The sequence below is a fragment of the Balaenoptera musculus genome, chromosome 13, assembly GCF_009873245.2.
Source record: "Balaenoptera musculus isolate JJ_BM4_2016_0621 chromosome 13, mBalMus1.pri.v3, whole genome shotgun sequence".
NCBI lineage: Eukaryota > Metazoa > Chordata > Mammalia > Artiodactyla > Balaenopteridae > Balaenoptera > Balaenoptera musculus.
Genome location: NC_045797.1, coordinates 67503217 through 67528319, shown reverse-complemented (window position 1 = coordinate 67528319; position 25103 = coordinate 67503217). Strand labels below are relative to the sequence as shown.

The 25103-nt window shown below is 38.3% G+C and overlaps 1 protein-coding gene across 8 annotated transcripts in view; it reads left to right on the top strand.

Annotated features, from left to right (window-relative positions):
* The first annotated feature begins 6148 nt into the window (after positions 1–6148).
* CLIP4 (CAP-Gly domain containing linker protein family member 4) overlaps positions 6149–25103 on the top strand; it is an 87062-nt gene continuing 68107 nt past the window's right edge. For 6 of the 8 annotated variants that reach the window (XR_005022360.1, XR_005022361.1, XM_036872830.1 and 3 more), the window contains exons 1-7: positions 6155–6320; positions 6559–6789; positions 11567–11714; positions 19055–19194; positions 19974–20067; positions 21157–21318; positions 23038–23156. Coding sequence is in view for 6 of the 8 variants with exons in the window: in XM_036872830.1 (XP_036728725.1) it covers positions 11582–11714; positions 19055–19194; positions 19974–20067; positions 21157–21318; positions 23038–23156 (648 nt within the window). In the remaining 2 variants the exon portion in view is untranslated. Of the gene's footprint in view, positions 6321–6558; positions 6790–11566; positions 11715–19054; positions 19195–19973; positions 20068–21156; positions 21319–23037; positions 23157–25103 lie in introns of all 8 variants that reach the window. The other 2 variants (XM_036872828.1, XM_036872829.1) reach the window with 2 other exon arrangements.

Genomic DNA, 25103 nt, shown 5'->3' with positions numbered 1-25103 from the left:
CCTCCTGGTGTTGTTTGTGATATTCCTTTATGACTCACAATTTCTATAGAATGTTAGTTATATCTAGAGGCTTGATTAGAGTCAGTTTCAATGGGGGGGGGTGCAGTACTTGAATGAACATCCTAGTGGAAACTGGCCTGATGCTGTCTTTGTGTGCTAGAGATGTTTCTGGAGTTGTCTTGGTGGCCCAAAACTGGAGTCACCAGTATGAAAAACTGAGCTCTTGTACAACAGCGGCAGTTTTGATCCTGATGCCATGAAAAATTCCCTTTGTTCCTTCTTCTTTTATGTCGGACTGTAAAGAAGACTCTTAAAAGTGGTTATGTCACGAGATGTTTGTGAGTGGCGCCAACTGGAGGGCCCAGGACAGGAACAGGTGGTTCTGAAAAATTCATTTGTTATTGTCTTCTTCGGAAGCAGGCTAATGAAAGAGAGAATAAACTTACAGAATAGCCTGAATCTAAATGAGATCAGTTGAATTAGAATACCTGAGGGAGTCTTTAGGGTTTACGTATTTTGTGAAAGATATCCAGGTGATGTGAATGTGCAACAAGGAATGAGAACCACAGATTCAGATGATAAGGCTTGTGAGGTCTTCAGTTTGCAGTCCGTTTCAGCAGGCAGTCCCTACTTGAAGTCCTGAGAAAGAAAAGGAGATAGGTCAGGGGAAGGCAAGCCCAAGTATCATCAGTAGGAAGTTCCTGGGATCTCTGGTGACTATTGATTTGTAAGGATTTCAGTGGTATTGATGAAATTTCTTCATTAATAAATTATGTCATGAACTTTTTTTTTTTTTTTAAGAATGAGGAAGGGACTTCGGTTTTGTGGAATTCAGAAATACGAAAGAAGGAAAGGATGATTCTATGAGCCAACAGAAGAGTAGAGTTGCCATTTATTGATATGGGAAGGTTATGGGTAAGGGTTCTATTTGAACATGTTATATTTGAGATGCCTATTAATTAACAGATGTCTATTAATCTAGAGCATACTCTAGATTAGATGTTGAGTAGGTAAATTAATATATGTCTGAAGTTCAGGGCTGGAGACAGACATTTTGGAATCATGAAAATAGAGATGGTATTTAAAGCCAGGGACTGGATGAGATCACCTAGTAAATGAGAAACTGGCTTCCTGGAAGCCACATGAAGAAGATTCCTATAGGACCCTTGTAAGGGTTCCTTTGAGGCATATCTATGAAGGTGATTGCTGAGTTATAAAGAATGCTGATAGATTTTTTTTTTAACTAAATGTTACCAAATTGCTCTACAGAATGTATTTAGCAGTTTAAATTCTCATCAGCAGTGCATGAGGATTCCCATTTCCCCATATCTTTGCCAGTACTGGGAATTATCTTTCTGACTTTTGCCAGGCTGATGGGTAAAGTAGTGGTGTGTTGGAGTTGACTCATGAGAGCTGATTGAGCACATTTCTTCCCAATTTCTTGTTTAGTGACTTCACACTGGTAGCTTGAAATCAGCAGGGGTGAGAGTATCTGTACCATGGAAATTGGCAAACACTACAAATTAGGACTCTCCCTCAACCCCCCGCTGTTTTTAAGATATATACCAGCAGACCAGTGGCTATTGGCAGTATCACACTGTCTTTCCATTCTCTCATTACTAGTGAGTTTGAGCGTCTCTTCTGTGTGTGCTTGCTATCCTGGCTTTCCCTTCTGTGAATCACCTATTCCTATCCTTTTCTCACTTTTATATTGGATTCTCTGACTTCTTTTTGTTGATTTGCAAAAGTTACTTACATATTTTAGATATGAATCCCTAGCTGCTTTTGAATATCTGTCTTCTCCCAATTTGTCAGCTGCCTGTTAACTTTTTCCATGGTATTTTTCATTGAAGAGAAACCTTCACTGTGATATAGTCAAATCACCTAGTCTTTTGTTTTAAGGTTTGCACTTTTGCAGTCTTGTCTTATGAAGTAAATCCCTACCCCTTATTCATACAGATTTTCTCCTACATTCTACCTACTTTTCAAATGTAGGTCTTTAATCAGTCTGGAGTTCACTTTGAATATGGTAGACATGGGGCATCCAACTCTATTTTTTCTTCTTAAACTAATCTAGTTTCCCCCAAACCATCTTCTAAATAATTTATATTTTTCTCATTGATTTGCAGCCCCACATTTACATATATTGAGGTCCCAGGGGTCTGCTTCTGAGTGTTCTATTCTGTGTGGCTGTTCCATTTGTTTCTGTACTAGTAGCATACTATTTTTATCACTATGTAGTAATGACGTAATATCTGGCAGGGTAGGTTTCCTCTCTCTGCTCTTGTTTTTCAAAATTGATTTAACTATTTAAAATTTATTTTTCCTTATCTATTTTGTAACTTATTGAAGTTCCTTAAAATTTGAGTTCCTGCTGGAATTTTGGTTGGTATAACATTGAATTTATAGAGATTAAATGGACATTTTTACACTGTAAAATCATCCTATCCATAATATATCTTCTTTTTATTCAATCTTCTTTTATGTCCTTAAATAGAACTTTAAAATTTTCTCCATAAAGTTCTTGCAAGTTGCTAGGTTAATTCTTGAATATTGTGCTTTAGAGTTTTATTGATATTGTGAATGGTCTCTTACAATCTATTATATTTCCTGGGTGCTTACTGATGAAGTAGAGGAAACGATTGATTTTTTAGAAATTGATCTTGTATTTGGCAACCTTGTTGTACTCACCTATAATGTCTAATAGTTGATTCTGTTGGGTTTTTTATGGTGATGATTATATCATCTGCAAACATGATAGGAAGATTTTAGGGGTTCTACCCAGTGCTCTGGTATCTATATTTAACTACCTCTGCTAGTTGGTCTCCGATCTGGCACTCCGATTCTAACAGTTGGATGTCTCCTGTACACTCACATTCTGGAAACGAGCCCTTGTCTTCCTCCCCCATGAATCATATCCTGCCCAATACCTCAGTCCATGTACCAGCAGTGACACTGTCTTCTTTTGATTTTTTTTTTTCCACATAGTTTTGTTCATACAGTGGGTAAATTTGTATCCTTTTCTTTTCTTTTTTTTTTTTTTTTAAAGATTTTATTGATTGATTGATTGATTGCTATGTTGGGTCTCCGTTTCTGTGCTAGGGCTTTCTCTAGTTGCGGCAAGCGGGGCCACTCTTCATCGCGGTGCGCGGGCCTCTTACTATCGCGGCCTCTCTTGTTGCAGAGCACAGGCTCCAGACGCGCAGGCTCAGCAACTGTGGCTCACAGGCCTAGTCGCTCCGCGGCATGTGGGATCTTCCCAGACCAGGGCTCGAACCCGTGTCCCCTGCATTAGCAGGCAGATTCTCAACCACTGCGCCACCAGGGAAGCCCAACTCTTTTGATTTTTTTCCCCTAACCATTTTCTCATGGATTGTGGTCCTGTTAGCCACTGACAGACCTTCCTGATGCTGACATTCTGATTGGCTCTCTGAATTTCTCAATGATCCCTGCTGCTCAATGCAGCATTTCTGTGTCCTGAATGCCCCAAAGTACACCCTGTGTAGATAATACAAAATTGTGGATCAACACAGGCCTTCATGATAGACAGACTTGGGTTTGAATCCTATTTCTGTCCCAGGGCACAGTGAGCAAGTTCCACAGCCTCCTGGAGTCTGATTCTTCATTGGTAAAGTGAAGCAAGTAAGATCCCATAGGTCGGAATCAAACTGTGGTCAGTCAGTAATGTCCCCTTCTCCACATGGATGCTGACCACTGAGGCTGGTCACCTCCTGGGACTCTGGTTTATTGCTACATTGTCCAGGGACCTTGTTGTGCCTTCAGGTATAACTGAATCTCAGCAGTTGCAGCTGGACCATTTCCCCATGTCCCTTCCCATCCCAGTGGACGGTTCATGTTCCAAGTTCTGGCCCCATATCATTACCCAGTCCAACTCCTGGTCTGAGGATTGTATAACCCATGGGGTGTCCCAAGAAGCATGACTCCAATGAGTGCTTGCATTCTTGATGATGGTCTAGGGAGTAACTTCAGTTTTTTCAGTAAAGGTAAGCAGGTGAGTGGGAGAGTCTCTCTCTAATGGCTTGGTATCCTGGGAATTTGCCAAGGTACTGTATAGTGTTTGGGTGTAGCAGAAAAAGCTAGTGGCCTGGCTGGTTCTCACAGAGACTTTCATTATAGTGAAGAACAACTCAGCCAGCCACAGCCTGTCAATCACTAACAGTGGTTTCTCAGAGGGATAATTTAAATCAGCAATAAAGTGAACTGTATATGCGGGAAGTCTGCCAACAGCAGCTTCTGTTACACATAGATTTTTATGAATTTCTGTGGCTTACTGACAATAGGGCTTATTTACAGTTGCTTCAAGCCAACCAAGGGCAGATTACCAGTTAGAGAGGTGGGTGGGGTCAGACGAGAACTGGGTGTGACAGAGAGGGAGGCGGAACCCCAGAAGGCAGGAGGAAGCATCTGTGTCACATTATCATCCCTGAGAGTGCATAAGGTGCTGAACCTGCAGGGACAGAGAAACTGGCAGCTGACTAGGGACTGTGGGATGGTCATGGTGTTTAAATGTTGCATAAGCGCTATGAATTTTAGTTGACAGTATGTTCCACCCGATTCCACAATGGGATGTGACTGTCGCAAATGAGTATTTCGATATTGTGAGCTATGCTAATAGAAGCATAGGGCCAAGAAACAGGTGGCAGTCTCTCTCCTCTCTGCACTCAACAGGACACCCCATTCGTTCCTGAGCGTCACATTTAAGAGAGCTCTAGACAAGCTGGGATGCACCATAAAGAGACCCTTAAAATGCTGGTGAGTGGGATCTTAAGCATGTCTTATAAGGAGCAGCCTAAAGGACTGAGAATGCTTTCCCTGGATTCCTTGGAGTTGGACATGATCTGGAGTCTTCAGGGTAGAAATAGAACCCAATAAGGAGGAGATGCAGGGAACTGTATTTTAGCTTCCAAGGTAGGAAGAACTTTTCAACAAGGCTGGTCAAAGATAAAATGGCTGCTTTCAAAGGAAGTGAATTCCTGGTTACTGGAGGTGCTCAACTATGGCTACTTGGTGGGAGGATATTGTAAGGGGCACTCAAGCAAATGGAGGGGGGCCTTTTCCAGGGTCTGGAATCAATTATTCTAACAGGAAAAGATGCTCTAGAGTGCCGGAGCACTTACCTCTGCTCTTGAAGAGTCGTGGTAGACGTTAATTCATTCAACATTTGCTCTTGCCAGGCACTGCATTTGGTGAACGTGGAAGTACAGTGTAGTAGTTGGTATATCAGAGCCAGAACAAAAAGGCCTCAGAGGGAGTTGTTATGGCGGAACACTATTGGCTCCGTGTTACAAACTTCAGTCATGGGGAAACAATGGACTCATTAAGTCCCTTCATTAAGTGTCAAGTAACACCTTTCCTTCCACGGGACGGAGAACCAGGATGTCAGCATTCATCACCACTTTCTGATTCTTGGGGGATGGAGAAGGGGACCAGGAGAGAAGGGGGTGAGAAGGGAGCAAAGCATCAGGGGAAATAAACTTCTGGGACGACTACTCATGCATCCTCTTCTGCCTCTACACTGACACCCTTGGTTGTAATCATTCAACTTGGCCATAGCCTTGACTAGGCGTTTTACAGCAAGACCTGCAAACAGGTAATTGACTGATGGCCCTATTCTGGGCCATGCACGGGGCTAGATACTGGGGAGCCTAAAAAGGGTAAGACGTGGTGCCTGCCCCTAAGAAGGTGTTGGAGCGCTTCCAGCCCAGGGATGTGAGACTGGGAGGCCAGTCAGACTGGTCTAGCTAAGGGCTTTGACGCAGGAGCGTCTGTTCAGCGTGCCATGGGCTGTTTCCCCAAGCATGGCTTAAGGCCAGGCGGGGTTCCGCCGAGAGCCTGCCTCGGCTGCGGTGGAAATATCACAGTGGCGCCCCATTCTCGCAGGGTTGACGCCCGAAGCCCACCAGACCTTCCTAACCTCGAGCCTCAACCGTCGCTCTGCGGAGGGGCTCCAGGGGCAAAGGCAAGATGCGGGGAGCTCAGGAGCGCGCTCCCCGCCTGTCTCCCCTCCCCGGCGCGTGCGCGGGCCTGGGCCGGAGCCTGCGCGCCGCCAGGGCGCCTGCACTGCGCGCGCGCGCGCGCGTCGACCCCGCGTGGGGCCTGGCTCCGGCGCGCGCGGCGCGGAGGCGGCAGGCGGGAGGGGCCGGACGAGGTCGCGGAGCTGCGCTGCGCAGCGTGGCTCAGCGGGAGGCCTCGCGGCCGGCTACCGGAGACCCGTGCGGGGCGGAGAAGCGCGCCTCTCAGCCTCCTCTCCGCGCCCCTGCGTTCCCCGTCGGCCGCCCGAAGAGGACCGGAGGAGGCAGGTGGGGCGGGAGGGCGCGGGGGCTCCGGGCCGGGCGGGCGGGGGCGCGGGTGCCCGAGGGCCGGTTGGCGGTTCGGGGAGGGCGGCGCGGAGGCGCTGGGAGCCCCGCGGTTGCCTGCAGTGGACGCCGGAGTCGCCGGCTTCTGGAGGCCTCCGTGGGGCGAGGGCGGGGTTGGAGCGACCCACAGGCGGGGACCCGAGTTTCTGGTTTCCGTTCCTCACCGCCGGTTTAACTTCAGGATGAGATGCTGCCAGGTGTGTGGGACGGGCTGGACCGCACGGCGGAACTGAGTTCCGGCCCCCGCTCCGCAGCTCCAGCCTTGACCGCCCCGACGCCCTTGGGAGAGCCTCTCGCGCGCAGTGATGGGCAGCGTGCTGTACCCAGCCCTTCGTGGTTTTCCTGAAAGGGGCCTCTTCACATCTCTCATGCCTCCCCTTGCTTATTAAGCTGTTTGAGAAACCTTTTGCCGGTGAGAATTCAAAGCTAAGACAGATGACTCTGCTTCCAGTCGTTTGCTACCACGAGATTCCTTAATTCTAAATCATGGGAAGGGAAGTTAGGGAAAACACTTGCGCTGAGACTGCTAAACAGAGACGCTTCATCCTTGTGGGTTAAATTGATGGGTTTATAATGTCAGCTTTCTTTTGAATTAGATGTCAGGTTGTTCATTAATCCAGAGACTATGTAGGCAATTTGGATTTAAACTCTGAGACAACGTTTTGATATGTATCAGAGGAGGATATTCTCATGGGATAATAACTTGCTGTATGTTCCCAGCTAGACTGTGCTTCACATTGTAGCAATGTCATAGTATAAATTGGTGCTTTTTAAATATTTCAATGAAGAAACGCCCTCCTTTGAAACATCCGCCAAATACTTTAATTGTACTTCACTTTCACATTGACATTTGTCATTTATGTTTCTTCTGCACGAATTAAAGTCATCTAAATGGCAGAAGATCACGTGGTGCGGGACATGTAGCAACTGTGCAGAGAAAGCAGATAATTGAAATTGGCAGAAGTCTAGCTTTCTGCATTTTTATGAGGCAAAGCCATCCTGGTTCCATCCTATTTTGCTAACATAAATATGCATTTTGAAATACTCTCGTTTGATATGGACTACCTGGGCTGTAAGATTGAATCTTGAAATAGAATGAATATGTTTATTTGTTTTATAGAAGATTTGGCACATGGTATAGTATTTTGAAGGATTTATTTCAGACGTTTCAGATTTACCAGGAACAGCCCTATCAGCAAGGCTTTTAGAAAAATATTTATATGATGTCTTTTATGGCTTATAACAACTCCAATTTTGAAACATACTAGTGATCTGCATGTTATAGAATCAACTTAACACTTTATCCCAGTGTAAATCTGCGAACATCTGGTTACTTTTAGGCTTACTGTTCCCTTGTTAATTATGTATAATTAAGTATGCTACCATGGGCTTGCTTAGGTTGTTAGCCTTTGTTCCTTGTTGTTTCAGGCATTTGTATATTGTTTTCTTGTCTAGAGTTTGATTCAGTAGAACTTTCTGTGATGAGGGAAGTGTTCTTTCTTCAGTGTTCAATATGGTAGCCACTAGACACATGTGGCTTTTGAGCACTTATATGGGGCTAGAGCAGTGGAGGAGTTGAATGTTTAAATAGACACATGTGGTTCGTAGCTACCTGGTTGGGCACTGCAGCTTTAAATTATTCCCTCAGGAAGCCTTCACTGGCCCCCTGGAATCCAGCGCTTATTTCAGTTATACAGTAACTACAGTTTTCTTGTAGCAATTCTGCTCTTGCCTCTACTTGAGGGCAAGGGCATATCTATTTCCTTTACCTTTGCTATGCCAGTCTAAGACTTAGAAAGAAACAGTTGATAAATATTTGTTGAATGACTAAATGAACTTCTTGAGGGCAGGTATCTTTTATATTCTCTCTAGGGCCTAGATCTAACGAACTAAGTATCAAATACTGTACATACCTGCTTAGTGATTGAACAGATTTCATGTAGGTAACAAATAAATGGGTTATTGGAGATATGTTTAAAATGCTTATTTTGGTTAGATTATGTTTTTTGGTATCTCGTGAAGATGAACACTCATGACAGAATACTATATGAAATTGAATGAAAGAGACTCATGGTTCCAACTCGTGTGGATGCAGCCTGGATCTCCTGATAGCTGAGTAGCTCAAGGATGCTGCTCTTGAACCATAATCCAGATAAATCTGAGGGAGTCTCTTCGCCTCAGTGAGGTTCCTTAGTGAGGCCCTAATAGCCCTGAACCACTTTGAAGAAGTTAATGGGCATCTCCACTCACCACCATTCTGTGTTAGGGCATTGACCAGGTATCTCTGAAAAAAAATACAAAATATTAGAGCCATGTTACAAGTAGCATTTACTCAGAGCTGATTCGGGGTGATGGGATTCATATGTAAATCAAAGTTTGGGGAAGTTGATTCTTGTTATTGCATCTGTTACGTACACAGTTAATTGGGGCCAACTTTTAATCTTGGATTACTTTACATAATCCATTATTACCAATTAACCATAGTAGGATTTGAAATGAAAGTATATACTCAATCCAGCTAAGCACATCTCTGGGTTTGACCAAGATTCCCAGATCCTTAGATCCAGAAATCGCTTTTAGGAAAGGATTCTAAACTGAAGCTATACAGAAGTTTGTGGAGGTGTATAGCTTTCTTAAGTGGGACAGAAGGTAGAATGTTGGGCTTTTCATGAAAGAAAGGGAATGGGACCAGGGGAAAATGCAATGCAGACACAAAATATGAAGAATATTCACTGCGTTGTTCAGGTAATATAGTAGCTTCTATGGGTTTGAAATATCTAATATGTAAAGTGAAGTTGATTACATCTTGTTGAATGAATCATCTTTCCACATCAAATCTAGGATTTGAATATTTATTAAATGTGTAAAAAATACTAATCTAGCTCCTGTGCCAAGTGATACTGTAAGATACAGTTCCTATCTTTAAGGATCTCAAGTCTACAAAAAAATGAAGGTACACTCTGAAGATCATTTTAAAAATATTTTTGAATGGGAAACCCCACTCTTTGAAAGGGAGGTTTTGAAAGGTGGCTTCCTCTTAACCAGCTCAGAAAGAAAACCACTTAGTCATTTTGCTGGAGAATTAAAAACATGGCTGAGTCCCAAAGTGTGATTGTAGTCAGATTAACCTTCTTAAAACAGCTTGAATCAGGACAGTCTCCTTTTAAAAACTCAACGGTTTCCAGTGCTCATGGGATTAAGTGGCTTGGTGTTTGATCAGGTATATAAAGCATTACTGAGGAGAGTCCTAAAAAACCATGACAGCCTTACCTGTTACTAGATGTGCCCAAGTTCCAGCCTGCTATTCCTTTAATGGGCTCCCCTTTTAAATTTATGCCCCTATTTCTGCCTACTCATCTTTCAAGACTCATCTCAGTGATGCTTTTTTCACTGCACCGTTTCTGAGTCTCAGCAACTCCCGTAACAAATGTTCCTTGTACTTAGGTTATGGAACATATTTCACTCAGTTTTATCGTCTATAGTTATTAGTACTATTTTATTCACCCTAGTAGATTGTAAGCTACCTAACAAGCATGGACCATCTGTTACTCATTTTTGTATTCTCTGAAACATCTAGAATAGTGTAGTGCCTTGTACATATTAATATTTATTAAATTTTATTTCTGGTCCTTGACTTTAAAGGATGCTTCATACCCAGCATAGACTATTTTGCTCAAATTTACTGCCAGGTAATTTGTAGAAGCCAACAAGTAGAAATCCTGACTGACTTTGAATACTGAGAAGCTATAGTATTGAAGGAGGGCTGTCTTTGTGGTAGGTGCTACTTTTTGGAATTGTTAGTATTTGAGGAAGTTCACCATGCTATATGGCAACAATTTTTCCTATTTATGTGGCCAGGTTAATGTCAAAATGATTCAAAGTATTGGGTGGCGAGTAATTTTAGCATCCAAGAAACCTTGAATACCTTTAACATAGTAATACTGGATTAAGTTATTTGATATATAATATCCATGTCCATGTAAACGTGTACCTTATGATAAAAAAGAAATTGCCTTACTCTTTACCAGTTTCTGCTGGTATTCAGAAAACATATGAATCTAATTGGAAACAAACCACTTAGCTCAGAAAGGTGACTGTTTCCTTGGAGCAGGGTGGTGATGGTAGGTAAGCATGATAGGTAAAGGTGATAGACATAGAGTTGGTTAACCAAGTATAATAGAGCACACATTGAGTAATATCTAGCATGGCATTATCTGCTAGAGTAAGCTATCAGTTAACCATCTTTACTTATTCTGTTCTTTCTACTGAAATAATCTAAAATCACCTTTATTTAGTTTTGTAATATAGTTTTCTGCTTATATTTTGAACAGATATAGAGATTCATAATATTTCAGACTTCAAAGATTTGGTGCAAAAGAAACTGGAAGGTTTTTAGCTTCATAGCTCAGTTTTACTAACATTTTCTCTGCATTCTGTGTCATCTCTGATATGTGTGCTGGGGTGCAGCAGCTGTCTAATTTAGAGCAAATTTATTCTGAGTGCTCATGTTTCCTGGAAAAGAGAGGTAGTATAAGTGATGTGGTTTAAAAGGCATGGCCTTCCATCTTCTGCTGGGATGAACTAAACAGATCCTCTACATTGTTAAGTGAAACCATGTGGGTAAGCTCCTAGATTTAGATTTGTACGAGTGATATGGTCAATTTTCAGTAAAGTTTTCTGGGATGTTGGAAAATAATGAGAACATTTTAAACTAGATTTTTTTCATGTGATGAGCACATGGCATGAGCTACTGGATGACAGATGATAGAACCTGTGTCAGATCCTATGAGAAGTTAGAGATGCACCTACAAGGGATAACATCTCCTCGTTTGTTACTGCGAGTAAAGAGAACATCACCCATTTAGATTAGCTCAGCGTTTAAAAAATGTTTTCACCTATTATTAGGAAATATATAGGAGTAGTTTTTTATTACTCCCGAGCTTTGCCTAAAAAGATTACATATGCTGTTGACCCTGAGAGACAGTGTTAAGCAATGTATATTCTTTGACAACAGTTCGCTAAAAGGAAGTTTTTTTCCCTTCCTCTCTAAAATAGATTTTTGAAGGTTGAAGTTAAAAATGTCAATAGATTAGATATTTTAAAAAAAATAGGCTTTTTGTGACTGAAGGCAATTATTCTAAGTTGCATACAAATATAATAGATATGCTTTTCCCCCCCTTTCATTAAAGGTGACTTTCTAGAAGATGACCATAGAGGACCTTCCGGATTTTTCATTAGAAGGAAGTTCTTTGATTGGAAGATACCCATTTTTATTTCAAGGTTCTGATCCACCAGTTATCTTTTCCATTTCTGCAGCACCAATGCCTTCAGACTGTGGTACGTTAAGTTGCTGTGTTTATTTTCTGTGAACTGGTGACTTGACTTCTCTGTCTTACACCCTTTTTGTGCTCCTAATTTTTCCTGAAACCATTTGTTGTGGTTTTCATAAAATTGCTAAATTTTCCTTTTTCAAAAATAACAATTGTTTATTGCTTTTTCTGCCTCTTAGGCTAAACGCTTTATTTCTGCTGTCAGCATTTTTATTATGTAAAAACGTTCATTTTAAGCACCACGGTGGATTCAGAGGATTTTATTTTTAGAATACAGTGGTGCTTAGACATCTAGCATTCTTCTGCTATTGATGTATTTATTTTGGTTAAATATATTGACTTGCTTAAAAAGCCATGTACTGAAAGAGAAAAAAAAGACATAAAAGCACTGTGCGCTAGCCATCTTTAAGGGCCCTGTTGTCTTTGCAATACTGGGATTCTAATTAACAAACCAAATAATCACTGCTGAAATGATCCAAACTTGGGTGACAATGTAACAACAAGTGATGTGTTTTAATACACAAGCAAGCCTAATTTGGATCCTGTTTCAGTTGTCTCCCATTGTAATTATCAGTGTATGCACAAATAAAGTATAGTAAAACAAAACAATAAAAGCCCTGTACTTAGAGAGGGTGAGACCTTTCCCTGGAATGTGGAGTGAGATTGATTCATATTTAAATTGGTTCATTTAAATGTTCTTTGTAAAATGTAAATTTAGGAGTATTCTAGTTTTTAATCCATTTAGACTTATTTCCCCAGGAACCTATTTTATCAGGTAGTTGATAAAGGAATAAAAGAAAACCAGGAGGTAAGCTTGATGGATGTGTTACATTTCTAATTTAGTTAGAGTTTTTCAAGTAAAATATTGGGCCACCATTTCAGATTGTCTTTGGAGGTAGAGATAATGCGATTTTTAAATATTAGTGAATATAAAATGATTGGATTGTGAATTTGTCTTTTTAGTCATATCCATTCTAATAACTACTCATCTCCAGGTATGCTATTTTATGTGTTCAGATTCTATAGCAGCTTGCCTTGCAGTCATCAAAGGTGTTACATAAAACCTGTGCCTACTAGATCTTGGGAGTTATTTGCAGTTTTTACAAAAATTGACTGGATATTGATTTTCAGATATAACAAAATCAGTTATGCAGGAAAAACCTTGAAAAGCACTTTGTAACTTGCTTATGGCACTTACCTCATTCTGTCTTGAGTCATAACTGTCTTATTTCCTTTCCCAGACTATAGCTCTTTGGATGGAGTAGAATCATGTTTTGTTTTTGTTTATCTCATTGGGCTAATGTAGTCATTTATTGATATTAGTTGTGCAGTGTTTGTTGAATAAATACATTGAATGAAAGGTGATAATGGATATTGTTCGCTTTGTATAAGTGAAATTAAAAATTGCCTGTATTCTTAGAATGATAGATTCTTAGAATCTGAATGGACCTATAGTTCAGCTTTCCCTACTCATTTCCCAGTATAGAAATTATGTTTTCAGGTTCTCTGATAGATAACCATTCAGCTACTTGGATATTTTCAATAGTGGGAAACTAATGAAATAGTCCATTTCATTGTTAAAGTTTTAGTTGTGATAAAATTGTTTTTGTATATGGACTCAAAGTATGTCTCCTTGAAACTTTGGCTCACTGGTTTGATATGTAGAACAAACACTTCTTTATATGATGACCTTCAAATATTTGAAGATAATTTGGACATTTTAAATTAGTCTGTACTTTTAGACTACACATTTCTGGTTCCTTCACCAGTCTCTCATTGTCAGGATTTCTAGACCCTTTTCAGTCTAGTTGTTTTCTTCTTAGTATGCTGTAGTCAATGTCCCCTTAAAATGTGGCATCCAGGGTTGTATTTATTGAGTAAGTATTTGTTGAGGGCCTGTTATGTGCTAGGTACTGTCCTAGATGCTGGGGATAGCACGGTGACCAAGACCGACATTCTAGGGGGGAAAGCAGACAATAAACAAACAAATGAAGAAACAAATCATAAATATTATAGATTATAATGAATTCTGTGGAGAAAAGAAACAGGGTGCTGTGGTAGAGGATAATGGAGCAGAGAGGCTGTTTTAGATGGGCTGGTCATCTGGAGAATCAGAAGCAGCTGGTTGAGAGAAGAGCTTGGAGAGAAGTGTTCCAGGCAGAAGGATAGGAAATCAAAGGCACAGAGTTGGGGAAAAAACTTTGGTGTATCCTAAGAAATAATGGAAGGCCTTTGTGGCTGAGAAGCAAAGTGGTTGAAGGGCAGAATGGCAGGAGATGAAGTTGGAGAGGAAGGCAGGGGTCAGACCAGGCAGGATCATTTAGGCCTTGGTAGGGAATTTGTATTTTATCCTAAATGTGATGGGAGTCATTGAACGTGAGACTGAGACCGAGATTAAAATCAAGAAACAAAGAAAAAGAAACCAACCCACACAAACCAGAGCATAGACATTCAGCTCAGCGTTGACCCTCGAGGTGGTTACCCTGCAAGACTACAAAGATTTTTGGAATCTTTTGCTTTGAATGCCTTCAGAGTCAGTTTACACAGAACACACGTTACATGTATTAAAAATCCCCAAGTGTATTGTTAATTATTTTTACATAAACAGTGAAGTTATCTCTTAAAGAGATTTAAGCAATAATAATAATAAAAAATCTTATTTACCCACATAGTTACCATTTCTAGTGTTATTCATTCCTTTGTGCAGACCAGATTTTCTTCTGATACCACATTCCTTCTGCCTGAAGGGCTTCCTTTAATGTTTCTTGCAGTACAGATCTGATGGTGAGGAATCCTTTCAGCTTTTATATGTCTGAAAACATCTTTATGTCATCGTCTCTTTTGAAAAATATATTTGTTAGGTATGGAATTCTAGGTTGATAGTATTTTCTTTCAGTGCTTCAAGATGTTGCTTCACTGTGTTCCTACTTGTCTTGATGTGAAATCTGCTGTCATTTTTGTTTCTCTGTATGTAATGATCTTTTTTTCCTGGCTACTTTTAAGATTTTCTGTTTATCAGAGGTTTTGAGTAATTTTACTGTGATGTGCCCTGGTGTAATTTTCTTTATGTTCTTGTGCTTGGGGACTGTTAAGCTTCTTGGGTCTGTAGGTTTCAATTTTCATCAAGTTTGGATAATCATTATTTCTTCAAATACTTTTTCTGCCCCTCCTCCTTTTCAGACACTCCAGTTACACAAATATTAGACCACTTGAAGTTTTCCCACAGCTCACTGATGCCTTTTTTTCATATTTTAAAAACTCTTTTTCTCTTTGTATTTCATTTTGGGTAGTTTCTATTGCTGTGTCTTCAGGTTCATTAATCATTTCTTCTGCATTGTCTAATCAGCTGATGATCTCATCCAGTGTAGTTTTCATCTCAGATGTAGTTTTCATCACTAAAGTTTGATTTGGGTCTGTTTAACCTTTTGAACATTTGGAATACAGTTATAATGGCTGTTTTAATATCCTTTTCTGTTAATTATAATATTTGTGTCAACTCTAGGTCTGTTTTGATCGACTATTCCCTTGATTATGGGTCGCGTTTTTCCCTTTGCAGGCCTGGTAGTCTTTGATTGGATGCCAGACATTGTGAATTTTACCTGTTGGGTGCTGGATATTTTTCTGTTTCTGTAAATATTCTTGAGCTTTGTTCTGGGATGCAGTTAAGTTACTTGGAAATTGTTTGACCTTTTCAGATCTTGCCTTCATGATTTGTTAGGTGGTTCTGGAGCAATGCTAATCTGGGGCTAATTACTCCTCACGACTGAGTACTCTACCCAAAGCCTGATGAATTTTTTTCTCACTCTGTTTAGCGGGAACAGGCACAGTTCTAGGCTCCATATGATCACTGGGCACTAATCCCTCTAATTCTTTTGGATGGTTCTTCCCCTTACCTCAGGTTTTTCCTCCCAAGCATATATTAAATACTCAAGGGGGGACTCTCTTCAGATCTTCAGGTTTCTCTTGCTTTGCATCTCTCTCCTGTCTGATGCACTGCCCTGTGAACTCTAGCTGCCTTATTTCCTTGGGCTCTCAGCTTTGTCTCCACAACTCAGGGAGTCTCCTGGGCTTTTTCTTGGTTTCCATCTCTCCGTGCTGAAATCTGGAAAGTCCCAAGGCAGAAACATGGGGGCAGTTGTAAGACTCACTTGTTTGTATCCTGTCTCTTAGGGATTGTGTCTATCATTAACTGATGTCCAGTGTCTTGGAAACCTCATTTCATCTCTTTCCTTTGTTGTTGTTTTTGTTGTTGTTGTTTTTTGGTTGTTTCAGAAAGAAGAACAAATATGGTCCCTTTTATTCCATCTTGACTTGGTGGGGTATCCTCCCCATCTACCCTTCACCTCCTCTCTTTTGATTAAAACTTTTTTTTTTTTTCTGTGTGGAAGCTTAAAATTTGGGTGTAGTTAGATTCGTTAATATGTAGTATAGCGTAGAGTTTAAGATTATAGGTGAGTTTGGATTATAGGTCAATCCTGACTCAACCACTTAACAGTTGTGTGATCTTGGGCAAATGGCTTACTTTCTCTATTCCTTTGTTTCTTCTTTGATAAAATGAGAACAATAATAGTACCTACATCAAAAAAAAAATAGAAGTACCTACCTCATATGGCTGTCATGAAGATTGAATTAGGTAATATATGTAAAGTGCATAGAACAGTCCCTGGCACCTAGTAAACACTTTATAACATTATCATTAGTATTTAAATGAGCTGTCTGCTGTTTGTCATTATCTCAGTATGTAATTACAGAAGCATTATTATATGCTTTAGTATTTATTGGGCTAGTATCCCCTACCCCCTACTCTGATCATTATTCTTCTTAGTTAAAATGTTCTTGCTTATTTCTCTTACATTTACTTTCTAGATATTTGCTTCTCATTATGTGGTACTTAGTCTAGTAGCCTTGGCATCACTGGGAGCTTGTTAGAATGCAGTCCCTGCCCCCACCTGAGACTTACTGGATTGGAATCTACATCGTAACAAGATCCCTAGGTGATTCCTATCTACGTTAATGTTTGAGAAGCTCTGGCACAGATGAGCAGTAGAATAATTTTGTCTGTCTCCTCCCACAAATAAATCTTGGTGAAATTTTGATTGATTAGAATTAAAATTATTTAAAATAATTGTTGTTGGGAAAATTGACAGCCTTAAATATTTTATTTTCCAGTCCAGGAACATGATGTGTCTCTCCATTTAAGTCACCTACCACTTCAGTTTTCTTTAAATAAGCCTTACACATTTATTGGCACTTTTATTGTTATTATGTTCTTTTTCTTTTATGTTATTGTTATTGTGTTTCATTTTTTAAAAATAGGAAATCATATAAAAATGCAGAAAATATAGTGATAGCAAACATGTGTCACACATATCCACCATCAGAAAGAATAATTATTAGCATAGTATCTTATTTCCTTTAGCTCCTGTTTTTCACTTACAAGAATTAAAACCTTAAAGTTGAAATTCCCTCCATTTTCCTTTCTGGTTCCATTTTCCTTGCTCCCCAGAGGCAACCACCATCTTATATTTAGTGTGAATATTGCAGACCATTTAATTATACATTTACTACATATATGAGCATCCATAAACAGTATTTAGGATTGTTTTGTGTATTTGTAATTTTATGGAAATGATCGATGTTGTATATTATTCTTCAACTTATTTTATTGATCAGTATGTTTTTTGAGACCTATCCTTATCAATTCATAATGTAGATATCGAATTCATTTATTTAGTTGTAAGAAAGCATCGAGTCCATCCTATGGATATACCACTTTCTATACATTCCTCTACGGAGAGATGTTTCAGTTTCCCAGTTATTTTGCTATTATAACCAATGCTAGAATAAGCATTCTTGTACATGTCTCCTGTAGACACATGCAGAAGAGTCTGTTTAGGTATATATTTAGGGATTTCTCCACTAGAAATGCCCAATGCCTAGAAAAGTCACTGATCCATAAATATTTATTGAATGCTGAATCAATTAGACCAAAAAAAAAATTCCAGTAAACTGCTATTTATAGGAAACACACCCAAATCTTTGAGAAATTGGTATCTGTGTTGCATACTGATTCTCTTCTGACTCTTCTGTTTGTAGAGTACCATTTTGCTCTCTGAGATTTTGAATAGTATCTGCTCTTAGTTTTAGACTTTCTGATTCTCTTCTGATGGACTGCTCTTCTTTTATACACGTCCTTGGTTTTGTGCTTCTCCTTTCATCTTTCAGTTACCCTGATTCTAAAAGTAAGAGCTGTGTGTACATAGTATAATTTTGGAAAATAGATAAAAATACAAAGAAGAAAATAAAAAACCCACACAAATCCTGCTAGTCACGTATGCTGTTAAAATCTGAGCTCAATAGTGAATTCTCTTGGGGAGACAGCATAATAGAGGAAAGAAGATAGACTTTGGAGGCAGATCTGGTTTTCTACCCCAAATTTGCCACTTACTAGCTGTGTGAGTTTGAGCAAGTATTATTTAGTCTGAGCTTTGGTTTCTTTATCTGCAAAATGAGAATAATAATACCTGTCAGGTAAGGTGTCTGGGAAGATTTGTAAGGTGTTTGGTAAATTGTAAGCACTCAGCAAATATTGCTTCTCTAATGCTTCTCTTCTTTAGATGCTTCTGGTTTTTTAGATTCCCTACCTTCTTATAGATTGTTCAAGATAGTAGAATCTGATTTTCTTCTATTCTCTTTTATTCTCTAGCCATAGGATGATCTGTTCTCTCTGAATCTTAAGGAAGTTTTAAAAGATTTTAAAATCATGTTCAATTGTGTCTAGTATTCCATGTCTTTCTAATACATACTCCAAAATAACCCAATCACTCTGTCCCAAGGCTTCAAAGTAATGCCTGTTTATTATAGAAAATTAGGAAAACAGAGAAGTAAAAAGAATACTTAAAATTACACATTGTTCTAGTACAATGTTGAGATTTTGGCATATTTCTTTCTATTATGTATGTTTTAATCATAGATGTAGATCTACTCTTCATGACATGTTTATGTTTTGAGAGGTGAAAATACCTATAAAATTTGACAGATTTTCTGTGCTTTAGAAGAAGTTCTTGGAAAGTTCAGCGTTTAAGATCAGTACGCTCAGATTTTTGTTTCATTTGTGATAAGGTGTAGTGTGATGCATGGAAATCTCATTCTCATAGCAGTTCAGAAATGCCTTATAATTTTTGGTGATCCTGACTTTGGTTTTGAGAATTGCTTAAGGTAAACCTACTTTTTCTGCACCTAAAAATATTTGTGTCATTTGAGTCCTGGTCTTGTTGTTTATTATTTTCAATATATTTATTTTGAAATTTTAATAAATTTAACTTACACCTTTTTAATTTCAAACAGAGTTTTCTTTCTTTGATCCTAATGATACGTCATGCCAGGAAATTCTCTTCGATCCCAAAACTTCTGTATCAGAATTATTTGCCATTTTAAGACAGTGGGTTCCTCAGGTCCAACAAAATATTGATGTTATTGGAAATGAGGTAAGGAATTCTTACGTTGTTAAGTCTTGTATTGTTAGGGTTGTTAATTGTATAGATTTTTTTCCCCCATCTGAATGGAAAGGTGGTGATAAAGGGGAAACCTTTTAAAGATGCTGATGCTTGTTCTTTGTTTTTGTAGGTTTTTCATGGAGCAGTGAGTTAGTACTGCACATTCTTTCCGTTATTCCCTCATGCCCCTCACTTCCTTACATCTAGAGTTCTGGCATTTTGACTCTTGGTGGGAGCAGAGGGAGCATTCTTTCTTCGTACAAGTTAATTTTGTAAATGAAAAAAAATACTTTCATGAGGAGATTTGATTACTGTCACAGTTATCTGTACTTTGGGGTGGCTTGGTAAAGATCTAGGCTTAAATACAATTTTTAAAAATATTTGATTTTTTGGAAGAGGGATAAAAGAATAATGCTGGGTTCCTTGACCAGCATACTGTCATGTTGTAAGAAGAGGGAGCTTATACTTTTTTAAATACCATTACTCCCATTAGAAAGGAAATTTGCTTGTCCTTTGAGAAGTTAAGGAACATATTTGGGGTGCCACATTACTTTGGAATACTCTTTAAGAATTTCCTTCCATCTGGTGACAAGTTCAGTTTTCATTATTGTTGTTGGGTACAGACTTAAAATTTATCCTTAAGAGAAGCCAGTTCTGTCTACTCATTTTATTGAGAACTAATTTAATAAGATAGACTAACTTGGTTTCCCAGCATTGGTTTGAAATCAGTAGACTTTATGTTGTAATAATATCTTTCTTGGTTTCCTCAGATTCTTAAGAGAGGTTGCAACGTGAATGACAGAGATGGATTGACAGATATGACTCTTTTACATTATACTTGCAAATCTGGAGCTCATGGTATTGGTAAGTGTGTGGTGAATCTGTTAATGGCTTAAGACATCTATATCTGTGCTTGTATAACTATGTTTATGCCAACCAGAGTCCCTGGGAGGGCACCTGGCTGATGATAATAATATTCCCTGAATAGGCAAGGATTCAGTTAGGTCTTCCATACACCTTGTTGCCTTTCCTCCCTTTTCTCAAGGGAGTCTATAATAATCTCCTGGTACCTCCCAACTTTTCTGGAACAGGCTTCATGCCAGCCTGTTTGCTAGGTGAGAGTAACTGGTAACACCTAGAACCTTCTTGAGAGTTTATGGCAAGGTTTGACAATCCATGCTCCGTTTTCCAGGCAATCCCAATCCTACAGACCTGGTCTTTAGGTCTGTCTAAGGGCTGTTCCTACATACATAACATATGTGCATAGTTTCCAAAATTGGTATTCGCCTGTTCTTTACTATTTTTTTACACCTGCCTCTTACTTAATTATATATTGTGAACATCTCTCCCTGTTTCAATAGTCTGATACAGTGCTTCTTAAACTTGATAGTGAAGGACTCTTTTTTGTTTTCTTTCTGCAATCCATCATGGACTGATACTTTTGTAAAATAAAATAAAAATGAGTTTGTAATAGGAAAATGAGATAACGACATAAAATACAAGCCCGAGTATTTTTCAAAAGCATAAAATTACATTTCAATTAATTTATTCAGAAGAAATGATTACATAGGGAAAAAGAAAAGAGTTATAAAAAGTATGATTTACAGTTTGGGACTGGCAGTGGTCCACAGAGTGCAGTCTGAGTAGCCCTGGTTTTACTGGCTCTGTAGTATTGCATTATATGGATGTCTCATAATTTATTTAACCAGTGTCTTATTATTGTACTTTTAGGTTGTTTCAGAATGCTGTGATGAACATCTTTACAGCCAAGTGTTTATCTATACCCTTGGGTTTGATTATTTTCCTAGAATAAATTCCTTGTTACATTTTTTGAGTTGTAAGTGTATATTCAGTACGCTGTTTGCATTGGCTCTTTAGATAAGGTAGTAGATGGCCATCCACTGGGCCATGGAATTTGTACTGAAGAAAAATAATTTAGAAAACCTTCTCTAGGTGATGTTGATACAGCTGTAAAATTTGCAACTCAACTTATTGATCTGGGAGCAGATGTTAGTTTGCGGAGTCGCTGGACAAATATGAATGCTTTGCATTATGCTGCTTATTTTGATGTCCCTGAACTTATAAGAGTGATTTTGAAGACATCTAAACCAAAAGGCAAGTACTGTAAGATCACCATTAGATGTTATTAATTGAATACTTTATTAGTGGCATAAAAATTATAATTCAAAGATACTTTTACTTCTAATCCATCTTGTTCCATGTGACCTCCAATCCCATTTTATTTTTCAGAAACAGTTTAACTTTTCTTTATTGAAGATTAGTTAGTATCCTTTCACAAAAGACTTAGTACAAAGAGAAACAAAATAAAGTGTTCTCTGGGTTTTTGTATCTCTGCAAGTCCCCCAGTATAACATGGATTTTATAAAGTGTAATTGAATCTATGTATAATTCTTTTGTCTTACTTGTGTAGCCAGAAATAGAGCAATAAAACCTTCAGAGCTAAGCATTGAAATCATAAAGAATATTTATTTTAGGTGGCATGCAGTTCTGAAATTCTGTGATTCCATTAAGGGATAGATTTTCATTTTTTTTTCTTCCTGTCTTGATGATGCTATCCTAAAATTGAACATCATAATGTCTAAATCACAGTCCTGTATTTAGACATTCTCTCTGGGTCCTCTCAGGGGGACAGTTTTCTTTTGAGAGAAAATGAGGGCAAGTGCAGTAGTATTACTTTAAGTTAAAAGTTGTATGCAGTGTTTTCTCCATTTGTAGAAGACTTGTTTTAAAGATGGCATAAATTTCCCAGAATGTCTGTTTCTAACCTCTGCTTTGTATAATTGTCCATCTCCTCTTTACCTTTTTACTTTTTCACTTTTTGAATGATGTTAGGAAGAAAGCCTCTCTTGATAATACAGTGTCTTTAATAGCTCAGGAGAGTGTCCTGAGCATGTCTTAGTTTGTTTGCAATTGTAGGTAGGGTGTGGGATGGTGGAGCTGTAGTTAGATTAAGGTAGGATTGGCAGAACCAGAGGTATATTAAACCCATGTTATAAAAAACAGTCAAAATGGGATCCCCAAATCTGGAGTATTTCCTGTATAGCATCGTGATGATTTGTTGAAAGTTATTAAAATGTTTTTAGAATTGCAAGATTCCCATTCTTATTGTGAAGTCCAAATTCATTTGTTGAATAAAGTATTGTGAATGAATACAGTATGTAAGCATGATGCATATGTTTAATTACTCTTTAATTTATTCCTGTCTTGAGAATTCTCCATTGTTTTACCTACTATTTTTTCTGTGAAGAGGCAGATAGTAAATATTTTAGGTTTTGTGGACCACATGGTCTCTGTTGCAACTACTTGATTCTGCAGTTGTGGTGTGAAAGTAGCCACAGAGACTATGTGGCTGTGTTCTAATAAAACTTTATTTACAAAAACAGATGGTGAGTTGGTTTTGCCCATGGGCCATAGTTTGCTAGTCCCTGACCTAAACCCTACTATATTATAGTTGTCATGGCAAATATGCAAGAGGTTTAATGAGAGAGTGTGTTAAGATAGTTACTTTTACAAATATGAATTATTGCCATTAATTGCTTTAAAACATAGTTTAGTTGGTGATGGTTGGAAAACGCATGATAATATCAGTCCATTTGGTAGTGAAATTTTATTGTACCAAGAAAAGAATTAGTTAAGTAGATTGTAATATGAAGATTTTGTTCCATTGTGAGAATGGTCCTTCTAGTGGGTTGGTTTAAGTCTCATAAATAGCTAATACCCCTCCTTCCCCAAATAAACCCAACCTGTCTCCTTTTACATTATACTAGCTTAATTTGAAAATTTTGTTAATACGCTTGCGATGTTTAATTGCAGATGTGGATGCCACTTGCAGTGACTTTAATTTTGGAACAGCTCTGCATATTGCTGCATATAACTTGTGTGCAGGTACTGTGAAATGCTTATTGGAGCATGGAGCAAATCCTGCATTTAGGGTAAGAGGTTAAATTAAAAGTGAAAAATATTAAAAGAATAAAAACATCTAACATTATCTCCCAGGAAAGAGTTGAATCTGGATGTTGTTGTAGAACTCTTATATAGGTAAATAATTTATATTTTTGTGCTGCATATAAAGAGTAATGATGATAAACTTTTATCTCAAATAAATTTAAGGCATAGCAGTGAATTTCAGTCCTTTTATATTGATAAGCTCTATAAACCTTACTTTCATTCAGATAAGTAAAATGCTCTTTAAAGTATCATGTTTGAGTTTAAAAGTATCTTTCATTTAAGCTTTTGGTATATTTATAAAACCTTAGCTGTTAAATAAAAATGCATATATTAAAGTTATATTTCTGTATTAAATCCTATTTTAAATTCTTTTGGAAAGAAGTTTTATTTCAGACAATTTAAAAAATGCATATTTAACAGTGCAGTAAACCTTTAAAATCGACTTAAAGGAAAAATTTATTTTTTCAGGGTAATGTTATACATTTACAAAGTTAACACACAGGATTGAATTTCATAATCTTCAAATCATTTGGTATTTTGTTGTCTTCACAAAAGTGGCTTTCAATGTTCTTTTCTGTTATATTGATAGCAGTGACTTGCTCTGGCAGGGATTCTTAATTGGGTCTGTGCCTTCTCTTGAAGGGGCAGGGGTGGGCAATGTTAGAAAAAGCCTCTTCCCTTCCTCTTTTCCTTGCTCTCTCTCTGCTTTCCTGTTTTCCCTTCCCTCCCTACTTCTTTGCCACTTTTCTTTCTGTTTAACCCCATTAATTATTTAATCAACCCCTCTCTTCCTCCTTCCCTCCCTCCTTCCTTCAGGTCCTCTTGTTTATTGGGCACTGGGAGAATACAACAATAAATATGTCTCTGTCCTCAAAGAGAATATTGTCTAGAGGGGAGGACAGACAAGAGAGCAGTCAGTTTTACTATAGTGTGTCCTGGCAAAAGTGACGTTGAGTGCTTAAATGTAGTTAAGAATTAACCAGGTACAGGAGGAAGCTGAGAAAGGCATGTTAGGCAGAGAGAGTAGTGTGCACAAAGGCTAGGAGATGGTAATTCAGTTTGGCTGGAGTGTGAAGGTGATACGTGTTTGCTTTTGCTAGTACAACTGTTGACAAGACCCTATTAGTGGAGAGAATATTTTGAATCCAGTAAGATGCAGTGAAGTGTAATTATTGAGGTAAATTACCAATTCAGGCCCCAAGCAATTAATAGATTACCGAATTTTGGAGGTTAATACTTAAAAAAAAAAGCGGTCAACATGTGGGTCAGCAGTAGCCCTGGGATCAGACCCTAACAGCCACTTTTTAGAAGAAAATGGAATTCTATAACTAATCATGAGCAAGCCTTCTTATGTTAACATGATATCATTGTTACTTTATTATTATTTAGTATTTTTTAAACAGAAGTTTTATATAGGAATTGATAGAAGTGTGTGACTTACTCTAGAAAGGTGAGGACTTAAAAATCTGAAGTAAAATATTCACTGTAAATATAGCTTATTTACAACTTATCATGACAGGTTTGTTGATTAAAAAAAAGTTTTTTTCCCTCTGTCTTTTTCTCAAGAGTACGATTAGCACTATAGATATTTTCATTACATTTTGTACTTTTTCTTTGAAATCGGGGATCAGAATAGTTCATCACTGTCCCAGAAATTTGATAATATGTCTTCCTACCATGTTTTTACTTGGGACCAAACTGACTTGAATTTTAAAATAAAAAATGTGAGGCACTTGCAAGCTAAATGTGTTCTAAAAGCCTCATTCTTTTATCCATATGGATCATTTGAAGATAATTATCAGAGGAGAAGAAGAGGGAAAAAGGTTTCTGAGCAAAAGAATCTTGGTTCATCTTATTAAGAAAAGATTACAGTCTGGAATCTTCCTGATGAAGTCTGAGTTTTTGGTTAGGGAACGTAGAAGAAAGAGAAC